The 17259-nt window shown below is 37.5% G+C and overlaps 1 protein-coding gene across 5 annotated transcripts in view; it reads left to right on the forward strand.

The window, feature by feature from the left end:
- The window catches only part of adcy3a (adenylate cyclase 3a), a 59891-nt gene extending 48128 nt beyond the window's left edge, over positions 1 to 11763 (forward strand). For all 5 annotated transcript variants that reach the window (XM_008432793.2, XM_008432797.2, XM_008432798.2 and 2 more), the window contains 5 exons: positions 2142 to 2288; positions 4070 to 4183; positions 4475 to 4601; positions 6249 to 6373; positions 10756 to 11763. In XM_008432793.2, coding sequence (XP_008431015.1) covers positions 2142 to 2288; positions 4070 to 4183; positions 4475 to 4601; positions 6249 to 6373; positions 10756 to 10935 — 693 coding nt within the window. In that variant the 3' untranslated portion in view covers positions 10936 to 11763. The remainder of the gene's footprint in view (positions 1 to 2141; positions 2289 to 4069; positions 4184 to 4474; positions 4602 to 6248; positions 6374 to 10755) is intronic.
- Positions 11764 to 17259: the final 5496 nt, after the last annotated feature.

Here is a 17259-nt window from a genome sequence, read left to right on the forward strand (position 1 = left end):
CACAGCCAAGGGAACGGGCTTGGCAGTATCAGCGGGGAAAGAAGACCCTGTTGAGCTTGACAGGGTCACTACCAGGTGGAGCTTCTGCTCCACCTGGTAGTGACTCTCACACCAAACCTCTGCTTAAAGCTGCAGCATCTAACTTAAAAAATTTATTCTACATACGTATTAAAACTTTCGCTGTCCTAACATGAGACAGATAATCTTTAAAAAAATAATCGATCTCCCTGTTCTGCATAATTACTCCACTCAGTCAGAAACAGCCACTCAGAACTAGCAGTAATCAGCTAGCCGCCATGCTATCAGGAAGTTTTCATTCAGTAACTCTGGATTGTTTATTGTAATGAAACCTGTTCTTTCGCCTTCCTCGATTTTCCAGGTCATCTGTTTTAGCCTCAAGGAGCAGGATTTGTTTCATTGCCGAAGTCAACGATGTTTCTGCTTTTTCGAGCGAGCTTTCTACTTCGGCAATGCGAACCTCGGCCTCCTCCATATGAGCCACTTGGTTTAATAGGTCTTGTTTTACCTCAGACACTTTAACCTCCAGCGCAGACATAGCGCTCGCCATTCCAGTCAGTCTTTCATCTATACTATCCAGCTTTGCTCCAAAATCCGACCGGAGTGATTTTAGCTCTTCCAACACTTCAGCTATGCTAGCCATATTAGCATCCTCACCGCACGCTGGACTCTGTGTTGTTTTGGTGGCTGGCCTTCTTGGTTACTTCTTGCTTGTTGCTCCATGGTCATTGTTCAAAGTTGAGCGTTATTTACCGTCAGGGCTTTGCCTCAATTGCTATGTTTAATGGTGCAGACAGTGGTGGTTTCTGACATGAGCAACATGGACAAACACCCAGGGCGTTATCTTTTTAGGGATGACACAAGACCACCTTGGATCGTAGCACAGAGATGGAAGCAAAGCAGATCAAAGAGTTTGTTCTGCTTTTAATATTGGTTAAATTTATTAAGTATTTAATATCTAGGTGTTTTTATGGGAATATGGATCTTTCAGATCAATTTGAGAAGTAATTTTGATCATATTTCACATTTTATCATATCATGTAGTGTGGGGCGCTGGTCTTGGTCTTGACTCGGTCTCGGTCCCTAAAAGTCTTGGTCTTGTCTTGGTCTCGGGTTAGGTGGTCTTGATCACAACACTGGTAATAGCACAGAAAGAGGATTATTGCCAGTCTTGGAATCATGAACCAGATGTTTCTTTATGGAGTTTCTTGTCGAAGGAGAAGAACTCAGGAGACACAAAGGGCAACACCCAGAGCTCCACTACAGAATCTGCAAGGAGAATCACAAAGGAGAGTTGAGTTAAACACTCAAGAGAGACTCAGGAAGAGCAAACACTGAGGGGCGCAGAGTACCATGAATGGTTAACGCTCAGGCACTGAAGGACTGGTGACTGGCTTCTCTTATACACTGGCTGATGATGCGGATTGGTATAATCAGCCAGTGATGGGCAATGTCTTTCTCCATCTGGTGGATGACTAGAGGAAATGGAAGAAAAACCCCAAAGAAACCAAAACCCCAGCTTCCCAACAGGATCGCTCCTTCATGTAAAGCATTAGACAAGAAGCCGAATATATTACAATGACCATCCAACTCAATTAATTAAGTTTGTACAACTCAATTTACTAAGTTTTTTTTAACTGAATTCATTAAATATGTTTAACATGACAAATTTAAGTCACTCACTCAAATAATTTTTTTCTAAGAAATAATTCAAATCTCTTTAATGTAATTCTACAGAAAGTTTCAACTCAAACTTTTATGTTGTTCCAAACTAAACTAAAATGTCCATAATTAAATTCCAACTTGTTCTTATTTAATTTACTTAACAAAGTAAAACCCCATGGAGAGCCAGATCTTATTTGCAAGAAGGACCTGGATAACAAGTAATGCGTTTTTTTGTGTAAATTAACATGCTTTTATAATAATAATAATAATTCTACATTTTATTTCTTATGCCCTTTACATTTTGAGATCTTAAACCCCAAACCCTACTACCATTTGCAAAAGTTTGAGAAAATGGAATAATTGATTTTGCAATTAAACCTTAAAATACTTAGGAAATAACAGATTGGAATCTCACTTTATCTTGCTTCTGAATTGATTTATGCATTTCTTTTTTTCAGGAGTTGTACAGCCAGTCATACGATGAGATTGGTGTCATGTTTGCCTCAATTCCCAACTTCTCTGACTTTTACACAGAGGAGAGCATCAATAATGGTGGCATTGAATGTCTACGGTTTCTCAACGAGATCATCTCAGACTTTGATAGTGTAAGTATTGTGCCCCTAAGATGTGGGATAGTTAGTTTTTAAGGAACATTTATTCACAATTTTAAAAGGCAATTTAAAGGATTATGTAATGTAAATAACCCTTAAGGAAGGTTACTTCTAATATCCTTGATGGTTATTAGATAAAAGGTAAGGTAAGTTACTTCAATGACTAATACCTATACTACAGACTTGTAGGGGGTGTTGGGCCTGATCAGAAAATTCAGAATTTGTGGGAGCCTCAGTCTGAGCAACAACAGAGGAAAACATACAGTTTGTGAGAGAAGATAATTAACTCATTGAGATATTTAGATCCAAGTTTACAAATAAACTACTTCTCAATGTGTCTGTCAATGTTAATTCAAAGTTTCATTGCTAATGACCAGTTTGGTCACTAGCCACTGTGCACATCCAATTCTGGAATGGTGATGCTGTTGTCTCTGCAAGACTGCAAGTCAAATAGTTCACCACAACAACAAAAACTGACCAAGAAAAGTCCAGAATGAAGCAGCTTAAAATCCAATACGTTGATATCCATCAACTTAAAGTTCAAATTTAAAGGGACCTTTAGTAATTTCTCAATTTTTTCCATGTTGCACAACAATATTAATCAAGTAATCACAGTTTCATATCACCAAAACATCAATAAGAATAAAGAAATTAGCTCATATATCCATCCATCTATCCATGCATTTTCTAACACACTTATCCTTAGAGGGGATGGGAGGGGTGATGGTGCCTTTCTCCAGCTGTCAACAGGTGAGAGGTGGGGTCACCCTGGACAGGTCACCAGTCAACCGCAGGGCAACACAGAGACAGACGGGACAAACAACCATGCACACACACACACACACACACACACACACACACACACACACACACACACACACACACACACACACACACACACNCACACACACACACACACACACACACACACACACACACACACACACACACACACACACACACACACACACACCTAGGGAGAATTTAGAGAGGCCAATTAACTTGACAATCATGTTTTTGGACTGTGGGAGGAAACCGGAGTACCCAGAGAAAACCCACACATGCACAGGGAGAACATACAAACTCCATGCAGAAAGACGGTGCTACTAACTGTGCCACTGTGCAGCCCAGCTAATATTCAGTAATAAAGTACATTCACAACAACATAATGATTTAACATCAGAATGTGGTTTGGAAGCACACATTGGCAGTAGGAAGGAGAGCAGCAGAAATGGACTGAAGAGGGGACAGTGGGAGATCGAGATTGAAGTGGAGCCATGCTAGCAGCGCAAGCAGAGCTTTTGAGCATAGATAAAAAAGAACAAAAATAAGCTAGTGATCTCCATGAAAAGGAGTGAGGACCCGGCAGACCGTAAGATTGTATGGAGGTTGTGCAGCAGCTTGCTTGATGCTTGACTGAGGAGCAGGTGTAGAGGACGCCGGTCTTTATGAAAGAAGCGAACCCTGATGATTGGAGGAGACGGCTGGGTAGGAGGAGCCTGATGAGGTGATTAGCTGAGCAGGTGAGATGAAGAGTCTTCCTTATTGAATTTACACTGGACTTCATGTAAGGACCATAATAAAACTAGAGGACTGAACTAAGGTAAAACAGACAAAGCTGATCTAATCAAAGAAAGAGACTAATGAACGCAGTATAATATTAAAGCTAGAATCAAGTCCCAAAACAAATCAAGATAATCCAGGCCCTAAAAATATTCTTGATTTCCTGTGGAATTAATAAAGTTCTTATATTTCTTTATTTGCATCAATGTCAGCTACTGGATGAGCCCAAATTTCGCTACATCACAAAGATCAAGACCATTGGGAGCACATACATGGCAGCATCAGGTGTCACCTCTGATGTCAATGATGGTTACATGTGCATGAAGGTAAGCAGATGACCTAATTCTCTTAAGTAATGTTTGGGTCACTGGTGAATGGCAACTGTGTCTCTGTTGCCCCCTTGTAGCTTAAATCCGTTTTTTTTTCTTTTTTTTTTTTTTTTAGTTTGGTAGTGGTAATGCTTCATTTAGTTCAATTTGTAACAAGGTCAAACACCTCATCAATAAAAGTATATATTTATATACTTATTATGAATGTCATCATCATAATTCATTGTTATCTGTTTTTCACAAATGTTAATCATCCTTATGCTACAGCATTGCATTTCTGTCCTACAGAAGGAAGAGCAGTCTGACAGAGAGCGCTGGCAGCACCTGGCAGACTTGGCAGACTTTGCTCTGGCCATGAAGGTGACACTAATGAACATCAACTACCAGTCATTCAACAACTTCATGCTACGCATTGGTACGACCTTTTCCTTTACCTAGGCTTTATTGGAGCATGAGTTGTAGAGTATAAGCCAAAGTTTTGCAAACAAGGTCTGATTTGTTTGCAAACCTGAAATATCATAGTTTAATTCAGAGTTCCATGATGCATGTCATAATCAGAATTGGAATCAGAATTCATTTTAACGTCATTGTGCACAAATAAAGCACAACAAAATTTAAAAATAGCAACTCTCGAAGGCATGTCAGATTTTGAATAAAATAATAAATAAATATATCTTAATTTATTATTATTATTTTTTCCTGTATTTAACCAGGTAAAACCCCATTGAGATCTAGATCTCATTTTCAAGAGGGACCTGGGCAGAAATCTGCAACACAACAACAACCTGTTACACACAAGTAAAACTAATAAATATAACAAATAGAGTGTAAACACAGAACAACTGGGATGTTAAAAATAAATAAATTAATACATACTTAAGTAAATAAATAAATACTTAACATTAGTGTGTACAATGACACAAAGAACTAGTGGGACGCATTTAATAGGCTGTTATGTTTTATGTGCCCTGTAAGTCCTTAACATTTTTCAAGATAGGGATCAGAGTAACATTCATTTCTACATGAGTCCATGGCTCTCAAAGCACAGTTTTCACACCTTAAAGGTCAAACTAGGTCAAACTAAAAGTTGTCCTCTATAATTTTCTACTTTTTTTTGATAATGAAATTAACACCACAGAATGGAAAACTTTAACGGAATCAAAAGTAGAAACAAGTAAATCAAATGTAACCAAAAAAATTCAGTAAAACATAACTAATACAAAAAAGAATGTTAAGGATAATAACACAATTAAAACGTACATTTTTTAACAAAATGTATAGTAAGTAGTTCCAATTATATTATTTTATAATTATTCACACTCCACCAGGAATAGTCAGCAGATCCATTCACTGCCTAACACTTTGACGTAACAGAAACGGAGACCTTTGCTGAAAGAAAAAAGATTTTTCAGCCCCAAGGAAATGTTCAATGTATTATTTATAAGGGTTCTCCTATAATTGAAAATTCTGATATCAATATTTCTTCTTTTTCTGTGAAATTCACAAGTGGAACTTCATTCTGCTCATAAAAAAGTAACAACATTTTTTGGGTGCTGTGGTGGTGCAGGGGCAAAGCACAACCTGTATATCGATGCCTTAGTCCTCATGCCAGTGGTCGTGGGCTCGATTCCCGGCCTGGGAATTGAACCCACGAAGGGGGAAGACATGTGTTAATACACATGTCTTCCCCCTTTCTCTCATTGCCCTCCTTCCTGTCAAACTACTTTCAAATAAAAGCCACTAGAGCCAACAAAACCTTTAAAAAAAAGTAACAACATTTTAAAGTAAAGTTTTATGAGTACACCCTCACAGTTTTGTAGATATGTTTTTACATCTTTTCATCAGACAACATTGAAGATTTGTCATTTTTATACAGTATAAAGTTAAAAGAAGTGTAGTCCTCCTCCGCTTCCTTTAATTACAAGACAAATATGACCAATTCATTAGTTTATAATACAGCTAAACATTCAATTTACTTCCACACCACTCCTGAGAACTCAGTTAGTATTAAACCTTACATACTCTATAATCTTTCATTTAACATAAAAACCCTCTCCTACAGGCCTGAACAAAGGAGGAGTGCTAGCTGGAGTGATTGGTGCCCGGAAACCCCACTATGACATCTGGGGAAACACTGTGAATGTGGCCAGTCGTATGGAGTCCACAGGAGTGATGGGAAATATCCAGGTACAGCTCTCAGCGCTCCAAAAAACAACTTGGTTACTAGGTTTATTCCATTTTTGGTTATTCTTAAGTGTTGGAAAGGTACTCGGTACAAATCATACCTGTAATATGTTTGTGCAAAGTTAATGACCGAGGGAAGTAATTACTTCATAGACAACACTGATTTTTTAGTTTAAAAAACAAGTATTCCTGGATTTATTTGAGAACTAAATAAGAAGTTTTCTTTTAACTGACCAAATAATCAAGATTACAATCATAATATGAAATATAAAACACCTAAATATCAATTCACAAAATGTGAATGAAAACGTCAGGAGAAAGTCAGCACAAAACAAAACGGGTATTGTTATTCTTTATTTTCATGGTTCCTAAATTGAAATCACATGTTTTCACATCTCGTACATCACATGTCCACCTTTAACATCAGCACGTGTCATATAGATATATATATACCCAGTAGAGGTTTCTGAAATGGGCAACGTGGAGCGGCCCAGAGCGGCTTCTCGTCTAGGGTGGCATGAGGTTTGTTATTTGCATTTTGCTTTTCAAGATTACAAATGACAAATTTGGTCTTGAACAAAAAAAACAAAGTTTTTTAAAGATTTTAATACTTATAAAACTAAACTACAACGTGAGAATGTTAAACTACAGGGGCAATGGCAATCATCTTGTGATGCAGCTTGGACCGTGTTAAATAGCCATTCAGCCTCCTGCAGTCTTAAAACACAAACCAAATAACTCTTAGTCTGGCCCTACATCATCATAATCAAGTAATTGTAGCTCACAGAAATAGGTCAGGGAAGTTTTAATGTTAATACACAATGTCATGCACTTTTCAACTTATCTGACAAGCTGAAATATAAGCAATATTGCTGCAAATTTTGCACAACAAATGTTAAAATAACTACATACCTTGTGGAAAAACAACAAGCTGAAGAAGCTGACTAGTAACCAATGTTTACAGTTTTAAAAGGTTTTACTGTTGAGTCTAAAAACACACATCCCAGGGAATCATTTGCACTTTTTCTCTCTCAGACTGAGGAGTCTTGATTCAATGTTACTGACTGACTTAATAAACTGAACTTGGAAATGGTTTTGAGACTACTGAACAACAAAACAGCTGTTTTGATAATCAGATCATACAATGCTGGCGCCAGTGGCTTATGCTGACAAATTTGTAAATATTGTTAGATTTGCGATAGCATTTGAAAATGTATGATCCCTGGGTTTTGAGGGGCGTTGACGCAGGGGGGAAAAGTTAGGACAATTCCAAGGGTCCCTGACTGACAGGGGGCCTTCCACAAATTTTTTTTGTTTTGTTTTTTTGTTTTTGTTCATAGAAATAAAAATGGAACCCTTGGTATTAATTATATTGTGTTTTCTAAAATTGCTTTTAGCAGTAAAAATTAAATGTTACCCCTCCCAGACCAAAAAGCACACATTTTGCCCTGAACCCCCCTGGATCTGCATGAAATGGTTCATTCCTGCTCGCGCTTGACGGTGACGGTGTTCAGCAGCAGTGAGTAGAAGACAAGAACGACTGTGGCGGTTACTATGCTACAAAAAAAGATAGTCAGGTTTTCCAAAAAAATAGAGCGAGGGAGAGAGAAAAAGACAAGAGTGTCAATTTGTAACCCAATTCTCCGAGAGAATTGGGTTACAAATTGTTACAGGACCTGTCTGCCTTGGGTGACCCTACCAGGGGCATAAAGCCCCGGACAGCATAGCTCCTAGGATCATTGGGACACTCAAACCCCTCCACCACGATAAGGTGGCAGCCCTAGGAGAGGTATAACAGAGTAAATTCCAAATCCACAAATGGTCTGATAAAAGAAAAAAATCATAAAATTAAGTTGTCAAGAGAAGGCTTTGTCTTCCTTTTTTGTAAAAAGGTGGAAATTGCCATCCCAAAACATAAACGTTGATTGTACTAAAATTACTTTCTATCCCAAGTTGTTATGAAGATATAAAATGGGTGACAATGGCCCTGTGGGTAGAGTAGTTGCCTTGCAATTGGAAGGTTGTAGGTTCAATTCCAGCTTCCTCCTGCCACATGTCAATGTTCCCCTGGGCAAGGCACTGGACCCCAATCTGTGTATAAATGTGAGTGTAAAGTGCTTTTTCTATTGCTAGAAATTCACATTCAAGTTATGGGGAAAAATAACACCTGAAATATTTTAATGCCTAGGAATGACATATTTCTATTTATAATTTAATTAAATTTACATTCAAAAACAATATTTTGGGGTCTTTTCGAGGCCAGCCCAAACCTCCATGGGGCCCTAACTGAAATTTGGTTTTGGGACCCTCTATTCTGCAAAAATGGTGGACTGCTGCAATCAACAGTGATATAATTATATCATTCACACAATTGCTATAAACTTATTTCATCTCTGGCAGTGCTGTTTTAATTGCATCCTATTTGTGTGTATCACAGGATACATTTATCCAGCCGATTTATCTGCTACTGTTTCCTGAATTTGAGAGATCGGTGAATTGCAGATACCTACATGTGAAACTGATCTTATCTTGGTCAGCAAAGGTTTAAAAATCAGCCTCTGTCCTCTTCTGCTCTACAGTGAGAGGTTTGACTGACAGACCAACCAGATCATGTCTGCACGTTTGCAGTTAACAATATTCATCCCACCGTTGCAACTCAGTGACTTTTGTGCTATATTTACAAACATCCATCCATTTTCTATACACCCTTGTCCCTAGTGGAGTTGGGAGGTGCTGGTGCATCTCCAGCTAACGTTCCGGGCGAGAGGCGGGGTCACCCTGGACAGGTCTCCAGTCTGTCGCAGGGCAACACAGAGACACACAGGACAAACAACCATGTACACACACACTCACCCAGGGACAATTTTAGAGAGACCAATTAACCTGACAGTCATGTTTTTGGACTGTGGGAGGAAACCGGAGAACCCGGAGAAAACCAACCATGCACAGGGAGAACATGCAAACTCCATGCAGAAAGACACCAGGCTGAGAATCGAACCCAGAACCTTCTTGCTGCGAGTCAACAGTGCTACCAACTGCGCCACTGTGCAGCCCTATTTACAAACATTTCAGAAAAAAAAAAACTTCGTCAAAATCAGAATCGGCAAGATTGGTTTAAGATCTTCTAAAGATCTGTAACTGGGGATGAGTAAGAAAACTGCAATTGGCACACCTCTGATTAAGATGGACTAAATACACACATATTCATGACAAACTCTGATTAAATTAATTTCTCTTAAGTGTAATTAGAAGAGCTAAAATTTTAATTTATACCAGGTGAGTCTCTCATCTGAGAATGTTGACCGGTACTGGGTTGGTTCTGTGCCTTTAAACAACATTCATTGGAGAAGTTTCACATAACTTAGAAGTTGATGCAAAAATAATGTTTGTTTTTGTCACATAAATTATCAGCAACAAAGAACATATCACCACCTACAGCTTAGATTAGCTCATCAATATATTAATGTAGTAGCCATGTAGCCTGATGTAAAAACATTTTGCTAGACAATATCAAACACTGAGACGTTTTAATTATCAAATGTTATCAAACATACCGTTTTGAAGCCAAAAACCCTCAGAAACATTTAGGGCCGACAACAAGAATCAACTCATTTAAAGTTAGAACTCAGTTACAAAGAAACTAGCATAAATGTTTGGTTGTTGAACTGGACTGTTCAAAGTCGCTATCATTCTAATTTTCTATTGGCATCTCCACCAATTTTTTTAATAAACAGTACATTAAAAAAACACATTAAAATAAACCTTTATCTTGGGTTTTTTTTCTATTCTTCCTCTTTCTTTTCTCTCTCCCTGAAGGATAAGTTCTTTTTTGAGACATTGTTTTATTAACTTCTTTTCCACTGGTGCTTTGGACATTTGGATGCGCTCTGTACATTGCGATGCAGGTCATGTTACCGGTTAAGCGTGACCTACCGTGGCCACAAGAGGGCCCCCAATTTCTTTGTTTTTTTTGCCCATATAAACAGTGATTTATACATCATCAAATATATATTATTGTAAAACAATCACAGGTTTATAATGTCTGTCATTGTTAAAATCATTATGCAACAATTATTACTTAAAAATATATATTTTTTTAAATCTGCTCCACTTAAGAGCCCTGTGGTGGCCCCAGGGCCCCAAACAACTGCTCAACTGCTCAGTTTGTTTATGCCTTGGGCCAGCCCTGGGTCATATAGTCTGTCAAAATAATCTTAGCCATATTTGTAATAAGGTTTGTAAATTGTTGTTTACAATCTTGTAGTTTAAGATGTCTCTAATATCCAACATCACTGTTGGGTATCCAACAATGATGTTGGATATGATTTTGTTTTCAATACATTTTTTAACTTTCATGATCTGCTGACAGTACGTTTTTTCCCCAGGTAGTGGAGGACTGCTATAATATTTTGAAGGAGTATGGCTTCCGCTTTGTGAGAAGAGGACCCATCTTTGTAAAGGGAAAAGGAGAACTGCTCACTTATTTTCTTAAAGGAAGAGACAAACAGGGCTCATTTATTAATGGTTCATCCGTCACTCTACCACATCAAGTAGTAGATAGTTAAAGTTCTCGGATCTTTAGTCAAACACTTCCTTTTCCCATCAGTCACTTCCGCATTGTTTTGAATGGTGTAACAGGCAAAGGAGAACCAAAATTTACTTTAAAGGTTTAAAAGTACAATTATGTATCACAATTTCATAAATGTCTATCAGTCTGCAACACTTTAGAAAGATGGAAAGATAGATGACCAGATACAGTGGGGGGAAAAAGTATTTAGTAAGCCACCAATTGTGCAAGTTGTCCCATTTTAAAGATGAGGCCTGTAAATGACATCACAGGTAGACCTCACCTATGAGAGACAAAATGAGAAAACATCTAGAAATTCACATTGTCTGATTTTTAAAAAATAATTTATCTGCAATTATGGTGGAAAATAAGTATTTGGTCAATAACACACAAGCAAGATTTCTGGTTCACACAGCCCTATAATTTCTGTAAGAAGAATGAATGGGGCCATGTGTCGTGTGATTTTGAGTGCAAACCTCCTTCCATCAACACGATGGAAGTGGCTGGGTCTTTCAGCATGACAATGATCCCAAGCACACCACCAGGGCAACAAAGGAGTGGTTTCGTAAGAAGCATTTCAAGGTCCTGAAATGCTTCTCTCCAGTTTCCAGACCTCAACCCCATAGAACACCTTGGGAGGGAGGTGAAAGTCCATGTTGCCCAGCGACAGCCCCAAAACATCCCTGCTCCAGAGGAAATCTACATGGAGGAATGGCCCAACATATCAGCAACAGTGTGTGCCAACTTTTTGAAGACTTACAGAAAACATTTGACCTCTGTCATTGCCAACAAAAGATATATAACAAAGTATTGAGATGAACTTTTGTTATTGACCAAATACTTATTTTCCACCATAATTTGCAAATTCTTAAAAAAAAATCAAACAATTTGATTTTCTAGAAATGTTCTGTCTTTTTGTCTCTCGTACTAGAAGCCTATATGATGTCAATTACTGGCCTCTCATCTTTTTAGGTGGGAGAACTTGCACAATATTGAATTTTTGCTACTTTTAAATTAAATTAAATAATTCATAACAGTATTACTTAGAAATGCAATTTAGTAGTGCCATGCGTAGCTTATACCATATATTTAGAAAAACTGTTTAAAACGACACATTTGTTACTGTTATTGGAGTTTAAATGGACTAAGCTTTTGATTTTTTTTAGGTCAGTTGGGTTTAGAGAAATATTAACACAGAAGGAGTCTGTCATATTTGCTGTATGGGTTATCACAAAGTAATGGCCATCACAAAGTCCCGATTTGAATCCCAAATAAACCACAGACGACAGTGACATCACCTCAGACTGCTGTCTGTGGAAATACCCAGTTTTGGGATGTATCAGAAATGGGCAAGTGGAGAGAGAGCTGGTGGACTGCTTCGTACAAAGTGCAAAAATAACAACACATCTCAAATGTGAAAAAACTGAAGTTGATTTTAGACTTTTGGGAAAATATGAGTACCTAAAATACTATTTTCAGCTTGGGAGCGGATGAAAAAGAATAAATAGCTTGTCGTACACCGAGACAACATACTGGACAGAATCTATATTCAAGAGGTAACTGTACTTGAGAAAGCTTAGGTCCTTTAGTACAGTGTCAGGGTTTCCAAGTCAAGTCTCCAACCTCTGTAATATTTTCTCATCAAATTCACATCTAGTTCACCTCTAACTACATCTTTATGGTATAGGAATCCAAACTTGTGCTGTTTTTCCTCAAGCTTAACTACTATATGAACATGTATTACTTCTCTTTAAATCTAGTAATTAAAAGCAAATTTTTAACAAGACTGGATTAGAAGAAGTAACAAATTCATTAAAACCTTGCAAGATAAAAAAACTAAATACAAAGTCAAAGGAGTCTGAAACCTGCTCTAGCTAACAGAACAACTTATGACAGCAGGCTGGGACTGTTTGTGTAGGACTTTATATTATTTTAAAAGTCCATCAAATATTGTATTTACCCCTTCAGAGAACTAGTTTTCTTAAATAAGAGTTTGTTCCAAAATGTAATCATGAATTGCAGAATTTGTTTTTATTCACTAACAAAATGACAGAGACCTTCTAATGCTGAATTTCTAGATGAATCAAAAACAAAGTGTGTTTTGTCCGTGTGATGATAGTTAACACCTGTTTATCTGTGTCTTTGTATTTGGCACTTCTTCACTATTTATTCACTATTTATTGGATTAAATATTGTTTGGGGAGTTTAATTTCCATAACTCTGAGCCAGAAACTTTTCAATAAAAATGTGGATTATGTAAATCCACATGTAAAACACTGTATATGTTCTGAAAAACTACAAACCTTGCAAAACAATCAAAGTTTTTCAGATGTAAGGTATATATGACAACATACTGAGTGAGGTACAGTGTAGTAATAAATATGATTATTGAACTTAAGGAATGAAACCAAAAATGCTTTCTTGCCAAAAGTATTCTTGTAATAAAAGGATTATCTTAACTGGAAGAGATTACCGGAGGTATTGTGCTGTGAAATGATCCAATGTAATATAATACACTGATGTGTAGTTCATGTGACATTTTTGGAAAGTCACAGCTAACATGGACAGTCCATAATCCCAGAGTCCTGACCTGAATCCTATGGAGATGTTGTTTCATGGGTAGGTAGTTCATGCTGGAAAATCTTCCAATGTGGCTGAAATACAACAAATCTCCAAAGATGAGTGGAACAAAATTTCTCAAAAGGAAGACTCACTGCAAGTTATTACAAATGCTTGATTGCAGTTGTTGCTGCTAAGGGTGGCCCAACCAGATATTAGGTGTAGGAGCAATCTTTTTTTTTTTTTACAAAGGGCCACAGAGATTTGGATTTGTTTTCTCCCTTAAAAGGGTAGCATTATATATTTTCCAAGCACATAGTACCACTTTATAGCACAAACTGTTACCTTAAGTTGTTATAAAAATGCTATGTCACAAATGACTTAAAAGAAATTTGACTTTGTAATAAATGCCTTGAAATTGGATGTCTGTCACCTTAAAAACGTACGTTCTTTCTAAAACTGCCTTCAGGAAGCTGTCTCAACAGCATCCCTTTATTAACTCTTTAAAATAATTTTTACATTGTATTTCAATGTTGCACTGAGAAGTAGTTCTTATAATGAGCTCAGCAGTTGCACTGTTTTGCCAGTTGCTTGCTAATTGCTGCTGGTTAGTCTGAAAAAGTTGAGTGGGGGAGTCATTGAAGTGACATAATAGTGCCCCTTTAATAATAAACATTTTCATTTAAAAACTGCACTTTGGGATTACCTATGTTGTCTGAGTAATATTTTAAACTTGCTTGATGTTCTGAAACACTGAAGTTTGACAAACATGTAAGAAATAAGAAATCAGGAAGGGGCAAACACTATGCCTCCAGCAGATAATTGTCTTTCCTCATGGAAAACATTGGTACAGTGAAGACAGGTGACTCTGCTGCCCTGTAACCCTGTTTTAGTTGCCTATTGTTGAGAAGAAGGCTTTGTAAAAATGTTGATTAGAATTTAACTGCAACCCTCAACAGTTCCTCACTATTCTATAGGAAGATCCTCCTGACTGCAAGCAAGGGTCTGTGTTTCAGTGTAGAGGTTGGCCTGCTACTGTTTGATGAGTCAATACTTGACCCTACCAATGTTTACCTGGGTACACTTCTAGAACAAACAAGCTGTTCTCTAAAGGTATTTTACTATGTGTTGTATCTGGGGTTTAATTTACCATTTTAAGATTCCTGGTGTTCAGATATTCTAATTTTTCTTTTTTTGATGTTTGCTATTGGAACGCCTTGGTGTTTCATTTTGTTTTATTGATATTTTATTCACCCTTAGCTTTCTCTGTAGGAGACATGGTAATTTACTTTTCTGAAGATCGTTTAGTTTTTGGTTGTTTCATTCCTTTTCCCAGCGCCAGCATAGTTAAAATATTTTACTGTTCTAAATTAAATCTATTTTTGCTAGTGGTCATTTTTGACAATTTTATTATTTGTCCAATAAACTACTCTTTTTTTTTGCCAGTCATGCTTCTGTTGTTTGCAAACTTTTTCCTATGGGTAATTTATGGGGGAAATTTTCTGCCATAATCCAAGAGCACACATTTTCAGTCTGAAAGCAGAATTTCATATCTTTCATTCTCAAAACTTTTAATACTTTTGCATACATTTTTATTTTGAAAGCAGGACTTCATGCTGTTCTTCTCAAAACTTGTAATGCTTACTCAAAACTTTTCCTCCTGCTCACACTTAGTCTCTGCTCGGACTCTGTTTGTTTACGAAACGTAGAACTGCATTTTGGTGGCAAAGTCCCCTGGCAACCTTTCAGCCAACAGAATTAAGTTGTACTGGGTGTGTTTGTTTCCTTCTGGCGCAGTGGTCCCCAAAGTGGGTCCTAGAGGGCCGACATCCTGCCTGGTTTAGTTCTCTCCCTGGTGGTAGTAACAACCTTTTCAGCATGTCATTGTTCTTCTAAGGCCTTCTAATGAGCCATCATTTGATCCAGGTGCATTAAACCAGGGAGAGAACAAAAACATGCAGGATGCCGGCCCTCCTGGACCCACTGTTCTAGCGGGTGTGTCTGTGTGGCTATTGATTGTAGCAACTGTTGAGGAAGATTCTCTGAATTAGTTAATTTTGGAAAAAGTCTGGCGCTCTCTTCCTCTTGGATCCCAGGTCCTCCCGGCGAGCCACGTGTGGCCACAAGGAACACAACACTGTGTGTTGACATCACAGAATTGCAGAGTTTAATCCAATAGGAGACAACGTATGAAATTACAACAGAAACTGCAGGACAACAGAGACATACATTCATTACCTGAGACAAAGAGGATAGAAAAAGGCAAAGACGCGTCTTTGACGAATTTCAAGAGCAAAATCTAATCTGTTACTCCTGCGCACAAACTTTTATAGAATAGGCGTGTTTTTCCTCTTTAATACATTCAAATAAGGTGTATCTCTGCTTGACCAACTGGAAGTTATCTTGGACAGTCGGAGAAACTTAGAACTCCCCCCAATTTACTGCCAAGATCAAAGGCCATTTGCCCCTTTCTTTAAACAAAAAGAGAGGAGAGCTTGTCCTGACCGCCTGTGGTTTTAAGGCTATCTGGGCAAAGAGAAACAGAGAAAGGTATTTCACAGATAGCTGGGAAATCTGGAATCTCTTCACTTTTCTCCCTACGTAGATTCTCAGGAACAAACTTAAATTCTGTAATTAGTTCAAGGAAAGGTTTTCTCCACAAACCTAATTTTGTTCTTCTGCACTCAGCACCTCAAAAGATTGAGTCCTGCCATAAACCAAAAAGTAATACATAAAATCGACAGAATAGAATGGAGTAAAATTCCTTTTTCTAACCTATCAAATATAATATTCAATCCTAAGTATAAAAGTTAACACAATCATTTTCCAAAATCCCATTCACCATAAACCTCAGCAATTTCTTTTTTTCTTTTTTTTAAAATATATTTATTGTTTTCAACAAATTAACAAAACTGCAGGACAGTTATCAACATACATTGACATACGAATTGTCGAACAGTCTGCTATATAACCAGTTAGTGTGGGATGATGCTGACAACACTGGGATCTTCTAATATCCATTGATGAGTCCAAGTAAGATCACAACAACAGACAGGTTCCAGAATACAACTGTCCAACCATCATTTATATTACCAGAAAATAAACAGCCACGAAACAGAGAAAAAGGTAATACCCCAACCCAACCGACCCCAGAGTATTAAGAGGAAAAAAAAAAATAATCCATGGGGGAAGCAGAAGAAAGAGGGAGAAGGAGAAAAAAAATTATACACAAACATACACAAAACAAGATAACTAAATAAAATAATCAGCTCCGCAACAGACTGCTGGGAATGAATGCATCAGGGTATATTAAATCATTTGAGCACCAACCGGCAGGCCAACCTACAGCCATTCTGACAAGTAGGGGGGTAGCAGGGCTACAGAACCGGAGCAAGGCTGCCACTACTTGTGACCTACACCTGTGGAATCACTCAGATGTTCAAGGAATGGCCTCCACACCCCAACATATCTGGGTACATTATTATTAAGAGTAGTGTAACCCAGTGTTAAAAACACAAGTAAAATGAATAGATATTGATTTAATATCTCATTCCACAACGAGGTTAAAAAGTATTTAAGTTAAAAAAAAGAATGTTTGTAAATATGTTCTTAAATATTGAAAATAAAGTGCTAAAAATCTTTTAATCCTGTGAAATATCCCTTTAATTATTGCTTTTAGTGACATTTTAAACAACCAATAACTGGCACCGTCTGATTTCACATCAGCCAATCAGGTTGATTGTCCCGCCCCTTTAACTGCAGC

This window comes from Poecilia reticulata, linkage group LG16, assembly GCF_000633615.1.
Source record: "Poecilia reticulata strain Guanapo linkage group LG16, Guppy_female_1.0+MT, whole genome shotgun sequence".
Lineage (NCBI taxonomy): Eukaryota > Metazoa > Chordata > Actinopteri > Cyprinodontiformes > Poeciliidae > Poecilia > Poecilia reticulata.